A 15,124-nucleotide genomic window follows, 5' to 3' on the forward strand; every position below is an offset into this window, starting at 1 on the left:
GAACAGTTCCTGGACTCCAGTCACTAACTTAATGCCCAAGAAAGACTGGACTGTACATTTATGTGGAGACCACATGGCCCTTAATACTCACACGATAATCGACAGCTAAATGTGGTGCTACAGAAGAATGCTGAAGATTAGATGGATAGATCACATAACTAATGAGGAGGTATTGAATAGGATTGGGGAGAAGAGAAGTTTGTGGCACAACTTGACTAGAAGAAGGGATTGGTTGGTAGGACACGTTCTGAGGCATCAAGAGATCATCAGTTTAGTATTGGAGGGCAACGGGGAGGGTAAAAATAGTAGAGGGAGACCAAGAGATGAATACACTAAGCAGATTCAAAAGGATGTAGGTTGCAGTAGGTACCGGGAGATGAAGAAGCTTGCATGGAGAGCTGCATCAAACCAGTCTCAGGATTGAAGACCACAACAACAACAACAACAATCGACAGCTACTGGATACAAAACATTTAAGATTTCACCCACTACCTCTTGAGAACTTAAGTTTTAGTGTCCTTGACTGTAAGCAAGCAAACCTGCAGGTATTCATGAGTGCAGAAGACATTCACAAGAACATGATTATCATGCCTTTTAGGTTGTTTCAGTTTCTATTTATGCCATACTACCTCAAAATGTGCCTGAAACCTGGCAACAGTTTATTGATGGTATTTTGTTCAAGCACTCTTTCTGCTAAGCCTATCAAAAGGTCATCTTCACTTTTTACCCAGACAAGAACACACACAAATTATATCTTAAACAAGTTTTTGACATGTTTGTTGAAGATGGTGACATGATTAACAAAAACAATACCAGCTTCAACAAACTGAAGTCATCTTTCTTACATACGCCATCAGTGCTGCAGACCTTCATCCTATATCTCAGCAAGCTGAATTCATCCACCATCTGCCATCTGCCACCACCTCCAGCAGGAAGGACCAGGTATATAGCAACCACATTGATTTTTCTCATGTAAACTGACTGTTTCACAGTGTAAGTTGTCCACCTATGGCTGTGAACTTCTAGCAGTTTATGAAGCAGTCACCAGTTCAAATATGATGTGGAAGGGAGACCATTAGTCATTTACACAGATCTCCAATTGCTAGCAGACTCAATCCAAAATCTGTCAAAAGACAGGTGACCCAGGCAATTTGTCCTCTGGACTATAGTGCACAATTTATTACTGACATCTGCCATTTGAAGGGTGTGAACAACATTGTTGTGAACTATCTCTCACAGATAAACACCGTACCCACATAAACTGACAGTGATAAGTTCATGGAGAGACAGCTGCAGGACCAGAAACCATAAGATCTTCTCCACAATCCCACTACTAACATCAAAATATAACACTGCCTGGTACTGGGCATGTCTAGACAAACCTTGCGTGATGTGTTACAAAAGTGAACTCACTCCCCTGTCCCTCAGCTGTTTTGGAAAATCATCTTTGACCAGTTGCACAACTTGTTACATCCTGGCGTCCATCCAATGACATGCCTTGTCACTGATCACTAGGTATGGCTGACCATTAAGAAAGGTTTCAAAGAGTGGACATGTACATGCGTGCCACGCCAGCAGAGTAAAGTGGGCTGTAGTACTCTATTGAAAGCAGCCTCAAATTCAGATGATTTTTAGGTTTTAGAGAATATATAAATTTCTTAATTTCCGAGGGAGAACTTGGTGATCCATTCATATGATTGAATTTTATGAGAGTTGGTTTCTCAACATAATGCTGTGATTATTTTTTCTTGATGTGTTTGTTTCTATACCTTCTACTATATTTAAGAAATGATTATTAAATATATTTGCTATCTTTGACTCATGATTTATAGCTATTCAGTTCAATAGTGATGTTATCCTGTTCTGTGGCTGTCTCTTGTTTCATTACACTCCAAATAGCCTTAAGTCTGCTGACAGAATTACTAATTTCTGACATCAGATGGACTTTTCTTGATTTTTTAATAGCCTTTCCTAATAATTTTGAATAGTTCTCATTGTGTGCAACTACTGTAGGCTCTCTATTTGTTCTTGCCTACAGATACATTTACCCTTCCATTTAACAGGATACTTTAATGCCTCTAGTGATCCAAGGTTTTTTACATGGCTGTTTAATGTCCTTTCTGACTGCTTTTGCAGAAAGGTAGTTCAAAATAACAATATGGATTCATCATGGAACAGATTAAATTATATGGTCATGTTTGGTTTATCTATATTCTTAAAAACATTTGTCATAGTATTGTGAAAAGGAAAGTTGCTACTCATCATATAGTGGAGATGCTGAGTTGCAGATAGGCATAAGGAAAAGGCTCTCACAAATTAGCTTTTGGCTAGTAAGACCTTCATCAAAATTAAACAACAAACACACACACACACACACACACACACACACATGCAAATGCATCTGACACACACACATGACTGCAGTCTCAGGCAACTGAGGCCACAGTCATGTGTGCGTGAGATGTGTTTGTGTTAGTGTGTATGTGTGTGTTTGTCATCTAATTTTGACAAAGGCCTTACTGGCTGAAAGCTAATCTGTGACAGTCTTTTTGTTGTGCCTATCTGCGACTCAGCTTCTCTGCTATATGGTGAGTAGCAACTTTCCTTTTCACAATATTGTTACATTCCATTCTGGATTTTCCATTGTTTAAACATTTGTCCTAGAATAATTAACTATTCCAGCTGACTCCCACTTATGAGTATCCATACAGAAAGACACTATCTTATCTATCCTGGCTAACTGTGCATCATGATCAGAGAGAACACTTGTTACTGAATCAACAGTTATTTTCTTCCTTTGAGCTTCACCAAAGAAAACATTATCTTAGGGTCATACTCTCTTTATCCACCTCCACTGGAAAGTTAATTACCAAGATAAAACTGTAGGATCAAAATAAATTTTCCAAATCATTTTTCCTATCAGAATCCCTTATCAAACATACACTAAAGTTATCGCAGACTATTAACTGCTTGCTGCTGTCTGACAGAGAGCATAGTAAGGAATCCAGATGCCTTATAAACAGTTAAAATTTTTCCAGTAGAGTCTGTGTACAGTTATGATTAAAAGTGAACTACACTGGTGTCTGAAATTAAAGCAACAAACTGCTATATCCCTGGCCTATGTCTAAGTCACAATACAATCATACCAACTGTCAACAGATGTCCATATGATAGTGTTCTGCATGGAATATGGCACTCCAGACAACAGACAACCATGCCAGCAATGACGTCTGGGTACCCATCAAACGAGGTATATTTTTCGGGTGGTCCCACATCCACAACAGCTACGTACAGCCACAGATGGTGTTGTGCAGCATAGAGAAGACGCCTGCTGGACTCTGGATTGGAGAGGCATAGGAGGAATGGAAGCAGGACAGTCACAAACTGATACGGCCTGATAGCTTAATGTGAACGATTCTGTTGTTTCTCAGATGTGGCAACAGTTTGTAGTTGTCAAAACTGTGTCCCAAAGACCAGGGCAGGGCTGACGACATGTGACATCAGAAAGAGAGGACTGTTGACTTCTCATAGAAGATAGGTTAAGGAAAGGCAAATTTACATTTATAGCATTTGTAGACTTAGAGAAAGCTTTTGACAACGTTGACTGGAACACTCTCTTTCAACTTCTAAAGGTGCAAGGGGTAAAATACAGAGAGCAAAAGGCTATTTACAATTTGAACAGAAACCAGATGGCAGTTATAGGAGTTGATTGATGGGCATGAAAGGGAAGCAGTGGTTGAGAAGGGAATGAGACAGTGTTGTAGCCTGACCCCAATGTTATTCAACCTGTATACTGAGCAAGCAGTAAGGAAACAAAAGAAAAATTTGGAGTAGGAATTAAAGTCCAAGGAGAAGAAATAAAAACTTCGAGGTTTGCTGATGATATTGTAATTCTGTCAGAGACAACAAAGGACTTGGATGAGCAGCTGAACGGAATGGACAGTATCTTGAAAGGAGGATATAAGATGAACAACAAAAGTGAAACGAGATCAATGGAATGTAGTTGAATTAAATCTGGTAATGCTGAGGGAATAAGATTAGGAAATGAGACACTTGAGGTAGTAAATGAGTTTTGCTATTTGGGAAACAAAATAACTGATGATGGTTGAAGTAAGGAGGATATAAAATGTAGACTGACAATGGGAAGAAAAGCATTTCTGAAGAAGAGAAATTTGTTAACATTGAATACAGATTTAAGTGTCAGGAAGTCCTTTCTGAAAGGATAAACAGTTTAAGCAAGAAGAGAATAGAACCTTCTGAAATGTGGTGATACAGAAGAATGCTGAAGATTAGATAGGTAGATCATGTAACTAATGAGGAGGTACTGAATAGAATTGAGGAGAAAAGGACACATTCTGGGGCACCAAGGGATCATCAATTTAGTACTTGAGGAAAGCGAGGGGGGTAAAAATTGTAGAGGGCCACCAAGAGATGAATACAGTAAGCAGATTCAGAGGGATGTAAGTTGCAGTAGTTACTCAGAGACGAAGAGACTTGCACAGAATAGAGTAGCATGGAGAGCTGCATCAAGCCAGTCCTTGGACTGAAGACCACAACAACAACTAACAGGTACCATGATGATATCTTGGGACCTCATGTGCAATTGTTGCAAGATGTTGGGGGCCCAGACTTTGTATTGATGGACAATAATGTTCGACCTCAAAGAGCATGGGTGGTTGATGTTTTCTTGGAAACAGAAGATACTGCATGACAGTGTGGAAGCTTGCTCTTCCGACTTGATTCCCATAGAGTATGTCTGGGATGGGATGGGTTTCATCACATCAGCATCCACCAACCATTCTCCGAGACTCGCAAGCAGCTCTGCATTATTGCCTCAACATGACACTGATGACATCATACACTGCATGACCCATCATTGTCAGCCCTTTGTTGCTGCAAGAGGTGGTCACATCCCATACTGAGCGTATCAATCAGTTGTCAGAATGTATGTGAAAATCTGTTAGGCTGGAAAGAGATCGAAGAATATTTTTGTCTACCGTCATGCATGTTACAATTGCTTACGTTCTGTATTCTAGTTTACTATCACCTGTTTATACTGTTTTGTGGCAAAATAAACACAGCCTTCCAAAATTTCCATTTGTTGCATTAATTTTGGACATGAGTGTATTTTTCAGTATTAATTCACAAGTACAGATTTCCACGTGCTGATCACTACAAAATCTATTTGTCTCAATGTCTTTGAACTTGTGTTTTGTCTTACTATATGTAATGACTCCTCTTTCTCCAATATTACTTCTGAATGAGTTAGCTGCTAAAATGTAATCTTTTATATGTAACATATCTAACCCTATGGTTATGTGGTGATCAGATAGACACAGTATACCTATCTTTTCATAGCTCTCTAAATTTTCTAAATAAACAAGAAGCTCTTTGCCTTATTACTCAGTGCTCTAATATTTTGACGAAATAAGCTAACCTTACTTTTCTGTTGATTATTCAGTGTTTTGTAGGTCCCTTCTGTTATACTTACCTCTTTCACAACAGGGTGCCTGACCCCTTATTCTAACCATAAAAAAGTACCTCTCTGACACCAGAACCACAGGGGTGTTGCTTTATGTGATGGTGTTCTCCACACATTTTCTGCAAGAAACTCAGCCAACCTATCTTTCCCTATCCTAATCAGGTGTAAGCAATATCTAATATACCTCCAACTCCCAACCATAACAAGGGCCACTGCACTCATAAGAGATTAGATTAGATTCAATTTTCATTCCATAGACCCAAAAATGAGATGATTTTTGTGGGTGTGGAACGTTTCAGAAAGTATAATATAAAAACATATTACACATGAATATAATACTGACCATTGTCAAAATACGTGAATACATTAGAGTAAACTGGAACTGCTAATATTTACAGAATTAATACACTGTCAGAATGAAAGATAGTTATGCACTTTTAATAAATTTATCATATACAAAATACCTAATTGTGACTGTTCTGAATTGTTCAGTAATAAAGGAGACAACTCTCCAAAGGCAGAAATGCTGTGTCATTGATAGGTACAGAAACAGAAGGTACAGTCCCTTGCTAGCATTTGGAATGAACTTCCTTTTTCAAGCTTGTAAGAAAAATTGTAATTGTGACTGTTGTGACTAAGTGCTGTCAAAACTGAAACCTAACAGACATTTATTACTTAAGCTGGTCTAACAAACCCTGTTGATGTTTTCATCTATAGAGTGGAAGAAGTTGCCCACCAAAAAGTCTTTCAGACTCTGTTTAAACTGTGCTTCCATAAGATTTCATTTCAGTCAACAGCAGCTTGCTCAACTTAGTGCTCAAATGGCTTACAGCTGTGTCAGCACAGGGCTGGTCATTGCAGTGTAGGAGCACCACAGAACTCACATTTGTGTGTGTAGTTCTTACTCCTGTTTCATTCAGGTAACCCTAATTCTGTAATTTCTGTCCTTAGCCAGGCAGTTTCCCACTCCACCTATTGCAGTAACCTGACCATCTTTGCCAAAATCTAATTTTATATATAATATTTGTCTAAGTGTAGTTATTTTAAATATTCATTTAAAGTGTAACAGTTTTTACTTTATAAGTATGTTTTTTGCCTTTGGCTTAAGTTGAGAAGTTCGTTTATACCTTTAATTTCCTGTGGCAACCTATTGTACAATTTTAGGCAGTTTTTTTTTTAAATTTTCTATCTATTTACAACATGCTCCATTACATTATTTGTAATACTTAACGCATGTATTTTGTGTGTGTGTGTGTGTGTGTGTGTGTGTGTGTGTGTGTGTGTGTGTGTGTGTGGAGTGTGGAGTGTAGTGTAATGTTTGAGTTGTATCATAATGATAATGAGAGAAGGGAGAGGGTGAAATCCAGTGCTGAAACACAGCCTGCTCCTTGCAAATAGCACCAGGGGGCATGCCAAGCTTTAACGTTCCCATCCAATGGACAGATCACCGTCAACAATGTCACATGCCCTCACTTCATGAGACACTGTAGAGAGGTTTGGTATTTATACCAGGACACAAGTGCAAAGTATGGTGATCAGGAACTTTACAGCACCACCCCTCCTCCTCTTGCTGGCCAAATACTGGCAGCGAAAATTTTTTCCACCACCAGAATTCAAACTGGCTTACTCCTGGATCAAGTGCAACCACACAAGAATGAATTAGCAAGGTCAGCTAATGAGGCTGATAGTTTTAGGCTGTTATATAGCATCCTATTATGTGTTCTTGACTTTCTTTTCCTATTCGGGTGTAAGTAGTGACTGGATCTAGTTTCATGGTCATCTATAGATCTGTTTGTAGTGTACAAATGAATATTTTGTCTTATGGGAATTATAACCTTGTGAGCTTACAAGTATTTGCTAAAAAGTTTCTTGAAATTATATAAATTACATTTTATTGTAAATTAATTAGATGAACTCATAAATGATTATAAATTTGTATGAAAATTGTAGTATAAAACTTGGATGGTGGTCAGAAGTAAAGCACCTTACATTGATTCCAGTGGTAGTCATGTACCCATGTTTGAAAGTAAGCATTCTCAGCAGAGAAGGTTGTTGTTTGGACAGCATGTGTGCCACAAATTCAACAAATTTTGGAGTGTGATTTTGTGAACTTAAAGATATGGTTAACAACAGGACTTGCATGGATTTTCACAGTATCCATATTGATGTGATTTAATTAGTTCAATGATACTGTGCCATAAATAGTCACAGTTTTAATGAATATTACTACTAAGAAAGCAGGACTGCTGATAAAACTATCTATTACTATTATGAGGCCACCATTCAGAAATTTGTGCTGGTAGAAACATAAATAAGGTTGTTACAATTCAGTGGACATTTTATCATTCGCTAACTTGTCTCACAATCTACACAAGATAACAATGAATTCCGCACATTGTGGAATAGTAAGGGCTTTAGAGTATCGGTGTGTAGCCAACCCCTTTTGGTTGAGCCTGGTTTTATGTTAAGAGCTGCACATTGCCCTTACTTGCTGAGATGAGCTTCACTGAAACTCCACTGTAGTGAGTAGCAAGCAACTGCCAGTAATGCCGTAGCCTGGAAAATGTATTCACATGGGGCATTCAGAATTTTTTGCTTGTTGAATAAATCAGCGCACTGGGCCATACTGCTACTATTTGCTATTATCTGTATAGACATTTTCAGTACCTTGCAGACAGTCTGAATGTTCCCAGCATAGATTCCCCAAAACATTTTTCCATAGCTGGTGATTGAATTTATATATCCTATACAGCTCACTCTGAGTCATGAAATATTGCACACTGGTGCAAGAATATGCAGAGCATAGCTTGTTATGGATAGTTCTTTGGCTAAGTCTTCACACATTCTGTGCATTTCAACTGGCAGTCTACATTCAATCCCAAGGACCTGGTGTCAATTACACACTCTAATACATCATCATTAATTTTCAATTGAGTAACATTTTGTTCTTTATTCAACTGAAAGTACATACAACTAGGTTTCTTCACATTTAAAGTTACTTCATTTTTCTGTGACCAGTTGTGGTCATCTCTGAGGACTGCACTAACCTTTTCTGTCAGTCAACTGTGTTGGAATTTTTGCGTCATCAGCGAACAGTATTTTCCTTCACATCTTACACCCTATGGGAAATTATCGATATAAATAAGAAATAGGATTCAACCTAATGCACTTCCATTGGGATGTGGATTTGACAGGTGTTTTACTAGAAATTCTTTTGTAGTATGTGAGAACTCAACTCCTTGTTCTCGGTTTTTCATGTATGACATAAGCCTCTTCTTAGATACACCTCTTATTCCTAGAAGCTCTGATTTATGCAATAAAATTCTGTGGTCAACTGTGTTGAATTACTTCAATAAGTCCAAGTAAATTCTAGTCACATGATCACCTCTGCCCAGTGCCTCAAGAATGACTTGTAAGCTGTACAATAGCTAGTTCTGTACCTCTTCTGGGCCTAAACCATGCTCTTCACTGCAAAGAAGGCTAAATTTGTTTAGGTGTTTCATTAATGTATTTTTTATTAGGAAGTGATGGACACTAAAGAGGTTTGCCTGTAGTTTTCTATATTTTTTGCATCACCATTTTAAGTACAGGTATTACTCCAGCTTGTGGTTTCAACTGCCTGAGACTGCAGTCGTGTGTGTGAGTTGTGTTTGTGTGTGTGTGTGTGTGTGTGTGTGTGTGTGTGTGTGTGTGTCTATTTTTGATGAAGGCCTTAATGGCCGAAAGCTATAATTGTGAGAGCCTTTTTGTTGTGCCTATCTGTGACTCAGCTTCTCCGCTATATGGTGAGTAGCAACTTTCCTTCTCATAATATTGTTACATTCCATACTGGATTTTCCATTGTTTGATTCCAGCTTGGACTAGGTCTTGGGAGAACAGCCAAATTTGAATGATGCATTGATTATTTTTGTCAAAGGTACTTTTATGGAATTTACACATTCTTTTAAGGCACAAGCTGGAATTTTGTCTAGGCTGATGGTAGGTTTTTTCTAATTTTTTTAATTGGTGAAGAACTTGTGCCATTTCTCTCTCTCTGTTGCTGGATAGGTTACCATGAGTTTGGTGTCTGGTCCTGGGTGGGTAAGACATATGTGGCTGGAAAATACCATTTAATTTCTTAACAAAGTTGTTATAGTAAGCATTTATAAATTTACTATTTCCTTTGGGTGATTTATTTGATTAGCTTTGTTCTTAATTTGTGGATTGAAGTGGCACTAAAATTGTGTTTCATTCAGTTGCTGTCAGACGGTCCATAAGTGAAAATTATCAATATACCGTAGGATTGAAGTGTTTTTGCCCATTTGATAATATTTCAGGCCACTTTGTTTTTGTTTTCTGCCTACAGAAGTGCTTTATGGTTTGTAAGTTTTTAGCAGCTAGCTGTACCTTTCTGTAAATTCTCCCATAATTTTTGTAAAATTTCAAAAATATCAGGTCAGTCTGACTATTTTTGATGGAAGCAAAATACCCAAGAGTTCCAGAGGATTTTTTAATACCTCTGGTTATCCATATATTCCTTTCTGAAGTTGCAATGGAATGCAATGTTCTGGGGAATGCTTCTCCAAATCTTAATTTAAATTATTACATTATTAAAAGTTTTGTTCATATTAGTTTCAGCACGAACTTCTTCCCACCCTTCATATTATAACTGGGATGAAAATCCATGCTCGTCTGATTTTTAGAAGACACTTTTGTACGCATTTAATTCAGGAGGCTTTTCTACATAAATATTTTCTTTTAATATCTGACATGGATGATTTGATAGGCCTAGATTTTGAACATGTATATAGAATTTTTTCCTGCCCTCATCTGTTGGTATTGTCTATCAATGTAGAAGAATTTTGGTTGCTCTAATGGGACAATTTACAAGTGAGGACATGCAGCAACTCTACGGAATACTGAAGTAGGCATTGCTGACATCATCTGACTTCATTGTATTGATATTTAGGTCCTCACAGGTGATTACATTTGTTTTTCAAAAAGATAGCTCAAGTCTGGTTCAGTTTTGAGGGGAAAAAATGTCCATATCATTGCAAGAGGATTGGTACCCATAGAACACAATTAATTTTTTTGATGTTCTATGTTCTCTCATTTCAACAGCTGATAGTTCAAAATGTTTATCAGTGCCTAATACAATAATGTCATTTCTGGCTTTAAATGAAATGTGTATTGCAATTTCAGCATTGCAATTAATTTTGAAGGGACAGTAATGAACCACTTGAAACTGGCTACAAGATGAAATTGTAGTGCTGCATCCAGAAGGACACACAATTGCAGTCAAATACCAAAAACATCACAATTTAATCAAATTAAGCAGTTTGAAAAACAGATGAAAACTGACAGCTATAGAAAAAATTGTTTTTATTAGCTATAGCCAATGCCTGAGACCAATATTTCACATGTTAAGATAAGAAAGAAAGCCACAGTTCTTGAAAATATGAAAACATATTTATGTTGTCAAAACATGCAGGACAAGGAATTAAAACACAAACTTGATAATTTGTGTTCTACTTTTAATTTATAAAATGTAATGGTAACTGTACTATTACAAAAGAAGGTATACCTCCTGGAAATAATTTTTAACAATGCAGCTCTGCAAAATTTTTTCTCAACAAGTTATAAATACTACAAAAGTAACTGGAACAGGACTTACCATCACACTGTGATTTAATGTTGCACTCTTCAAAAACATGATCCTGAAACATAACAGAAATATTGTTGATCTTCCTGTCCTGATGTTCCTACAAAGGAAGTGCACTTGCATTGAATTTAACATCACGCCATCTTATATAAAAACTTATTTTATTTCAAAACACTAGTAGAGATATTAAATAGTGATGCCATGGCCTAGGCTTAGATTACTTAGTTTATTGTAGAATTCTTGAAGGCACAGGTAATGCATAAGTGTCATTGGCAGCAGCTCTCTGAATGCAGTGAGAAAAGTTTCACTATCAAGTATACCATGAGAAATTACTGAGAACTTGGATAGCATGGATCAATAGTGGGTTTATTCAGTCAACTTATTTCCTGAGTCCACACTCACTGAATGGATGCTCCAACGTTATTGCCTGCTTATGGTTCCCATACAATCTGGTTGGCTGTTTTTTTTTACTGCTGTATGGTGGCTAAAGGTCCTAATCTTCAGAGGATCTGACCTTTTAATGACTTCTGTAAGGTTGTTTCTGAGGTGGTGTGTGGAGGCACAACCAAACTTCACTGCTGGGATTGATAGATCACTAACAGAAGGTTGTCCTTGGCTTCGGGCAATTTAACCACTCATTCATACATTGTGAACTGTAAATCCCATCATAAAAGAGAGCCTTCAAGGACATGCAATATGTTAAATTATACATTAACAGACAGAAGCTAGCACTACTAGCTACTTCTGTAAAGTGTACTACCAACAAATTGTAACTAGTGCTAATCTGCTTAAACTATAATTATTGTAAGGGAGACACACTAGCCTTTGACAGTAAAGTGAGGAGATTTATACATTTTCTTTAAATTTTTCCAAATACTACTTAAAAAATGCTTTATAACCTAAAATTGCCTTAGAGTTTTACTGAATATGTTAATTAACTTTTAACATAAAACTGTAATACTTAAAAAAAAATTTTTTTTTGTCTAAGACAAGTCAGCACCACCAGTCTTTCATGCACGGTTTTTCTTGTGTACTAGTTATCGACTCTCATACTAACACTCACTGACAGTTAGCTGATTATAAATTTAAAGGATTCAAAATCACTGTGTGGTAATTAGGATATGGAAAAGCATAGAACACAGAATGTTAGACAAATAATAGTATTTTATTAATGTACTGTAAAAGGTTTGAATGGCTTGTCAAAAATAATGAACTGAAAATGAAAACAAACATAAAAAAATAATGTAAATCAAATAAAAGCTTAATGGAGCTGTGGTGAAATTTTTCATGACTGGACATCATTTCAAGTCTTTCCAAATACAACAACAGGCTTGGGAAACTGGTATTTTGGCCTTAATCCTATGTACAAGGGAAAAGGTGCTGATGAGTTGTCTATGCCAATGCAATGCCACTACACTAACCTTCAGGCTCATCCCTGCCTGTAAAATAAGTTGAGTTAGGGAGCAACACTATACCATTCTCAGACCAGAACTCAGAAAAGTGTAAAGTCATATGAGAGACATGATTGTCAACAAAAAATGTATAGGCAGTGGGTTTTCTTGTCCAGTTATCAAAGGTAGGAACACATTTGTTATTCATAGAATGTGAGACCACACATCCAACCATGACAGATCGTCCAATCCCTAATGTCCTTGGTACACTATTAGCCAGAAATTCTCTCATATGAAGAAACAATCCTAGGAAGAGCAAGCTTACCAGCAGCATATGGTGTTACAAATAAAGACGTACTTTCTTTCTGATCATTTCCAACACTGAATACAACTTTCCTCCCCTTACATTTAATAACTTTTTCCAATTAGGCTATACAAAGAGAACTACAAAAGTTTTGCAATACAACGCAACAATAAGTCACAGGAGCTAATTGTTGCTGTGTTCTGAGAGTACTTTATAATTGTACTGTAGCTGCTATGCCAAGTCTGTGGGCATAGTTGATTATTAGCAGGGTTAGTTCAAAGTTCTTGCTATGGCATCATGGTCATGAAGTGAGATTTGAGCAGTTTTGTGGTACAACTTTGCACGTGGTTTAAATATAGACCAGTGCTTTGAAGAAATTACTCCCACACTCAGTGATTTGTGTCCACACTGTACGACTATATTTAGGTGGTACAGAGAATTCCAAAGAGGAAATTTCACTCTTGAGGATGCTGAGAGGATGGGAAGGCTACAATCATCAGTTACGGAGGTAAACATTGATGCTGTGAGGAAAATGCTAGAAAAAGATAGGCAAGTGACCTATAAGTACATAGAGGATACCTTATGGCTACATGCACCAGCAGTTTGTTCAATTCTGCATCATTTGCAAGTAAAGAAACTTTGTTGTCTCTCGGTGTCGCATAGACTGACAGAAGAGCAGATGACAAGACATATGTCTTGGTGCCAGGAGATTTTAAAGAATTTTGCTAAGGGACAATCTCAATATGTGAATAAAATCGTGAAAGGTGACGAGGCTTGGCTGTATTATTATGACATGCTGACTAAGACACAAATCAAATTTGTTGTGTTTGAAGGTGATGACGTATCCTACAGCTGTCAGAAAATCTCAATCAGTAAAGAAAGAAACCATAGCTGTTTTTTTCCAAATCAAGTGGAACTGTGGAGTGTGTTGTATTTGACACAGAGAAGACAGTCACAGCTACGTGGTACTTAGCAGTGCCTGCCAAAAGTCACCCAATCTTTGAAGAACCTACGACCGAAGTCAAGAATGGACACTTGGTTCCTCCATCACGTCAATGCTCCAGCTCACTCCGCCAAAAAATGCACTGAATATTTGTGAAGTGCTGGACCAAAACTCCTTGAGCACACTCCTCACAGACCAGAATTTGTTCCTTGTGACTTTGCACTGTTCCCGCATGTGAAAATGAAGCTGAAAGGAGTGGATTTTTCAAGCGATGGGAACTTCCTGAGGGCTTGGAACAACGAGTTTGCCTTACTCCCTAGAGAAACTTGGGAGAACTGGTTTAGGGATTGGTTTCAGAGGATCGAGAGGTGTATTAATGTGGTGGAAATTACTTCAAAAAAATTAAATAAATAAAGCTGTAGTGCAAAACTTTTCTTGTATCCTTTGTAAAAATACACTCTCATCAGAACTGAAAGGTTCAAAATGGTTCAAATGGTTCTGAGCACTATGGGACTTAACATCTGAGGTCATCAGTCCCCTAGAACTTAGAACTACTTAAACCCAACTAACCTAAGGACATCACACACATCCATGCCCGAGGCAGGATTCAAACTTGCTACCGGAGCGGTCACACGGTTCCAGACTGAAGCATCTAGAACCGCTCGGCCACACCGGCCGGCAACTGATAGGTCTTCTTGGATCATCGAAACAACGTTCAACACTCAATAACCATTCAAATTATCATAAAAATTACAAAAATTAAATAGTCTAGCTCCATGATCTGCTTACACAACATCATCTGTTAGCAATGCAGTGCAAGAACGTACGTTACACGGGATTTTAAATTTTACTTCATTGGTTTTATACAGCTGATGTCTACCAGATTTTATATTATAGCCTACAAGGTAAGCTATTTATCAAATTTCATCCATTCTCAACATTTTGGTTCCATACTAAAGTATTATTTTTGGATGAAATTTCCTGTATACGTGTAGTACTTTCCCTAGATGTTAGTTAATTTTTAGACATTTTTATCCCTGTTCACAGTAGTGTCCCACTTTTTTCTAGGCCTGGCTCATTCAGCACTCACTCATGCTTTGTACATTTTGACAAGCATCTTTTGTGTGTACTCAATTTTATTATGACAACCCACCAGTGTAGTTTGACTCTTAATGTGGATAACTTCCCAAAAGCTGGGACTCCATAATTGCTCATCTACACTATGGAAATATAACCATTGTGAGTACTTGTAATTATTTTTTGTGAATGTTGACACTATGGTTCTGTATTTCTACCACTTCAAAAATTACACAGAGTACTTTGTATTCTTGACAGATAACCCTGAAGAGGCGTCTATGCTGTA

General features: G+C 37.5%; 1 protein-coding gene across 1 annotated transcript in view; it reads right to left on the minus strand.

The window, feature by feature from the left end:
• LOC126195737 (uncharacterized) overlaps window positions 1–15,124 on the minus strand; it is a 238,177-nt gene that overhangs the window by 123,836 nt on the left and 99,217 nt on the right. The window contains exon 3 of the mRNA XM_049934364.1: window positions 11,136–11,178. Within this exon, the coding sequence (XP_049790321.1) occupies window positions 11,136–11,178 (43 nt within the window). The remainder of the gene's footprint in view (window positions 1–11,135; window positions 11,179–15,124) is intronic.

Source organism: Schistocerca nitens, chromosome 7, assembly GCF_023898315.1.
Source record: "Schistocerca nitens isolate TAMUIC-IGC-003100 chromosome 7, iqSchNite1.1, whole genome shotgun sequence".
In the NCBI taxonomy this organism is placed as follows: domain Eukaryota; kingdom Metazoa; phylum Arthropoda; class Insecta; order Orthoptera; family Acrididae; genus Schistocerca; species Schistocerca nitens.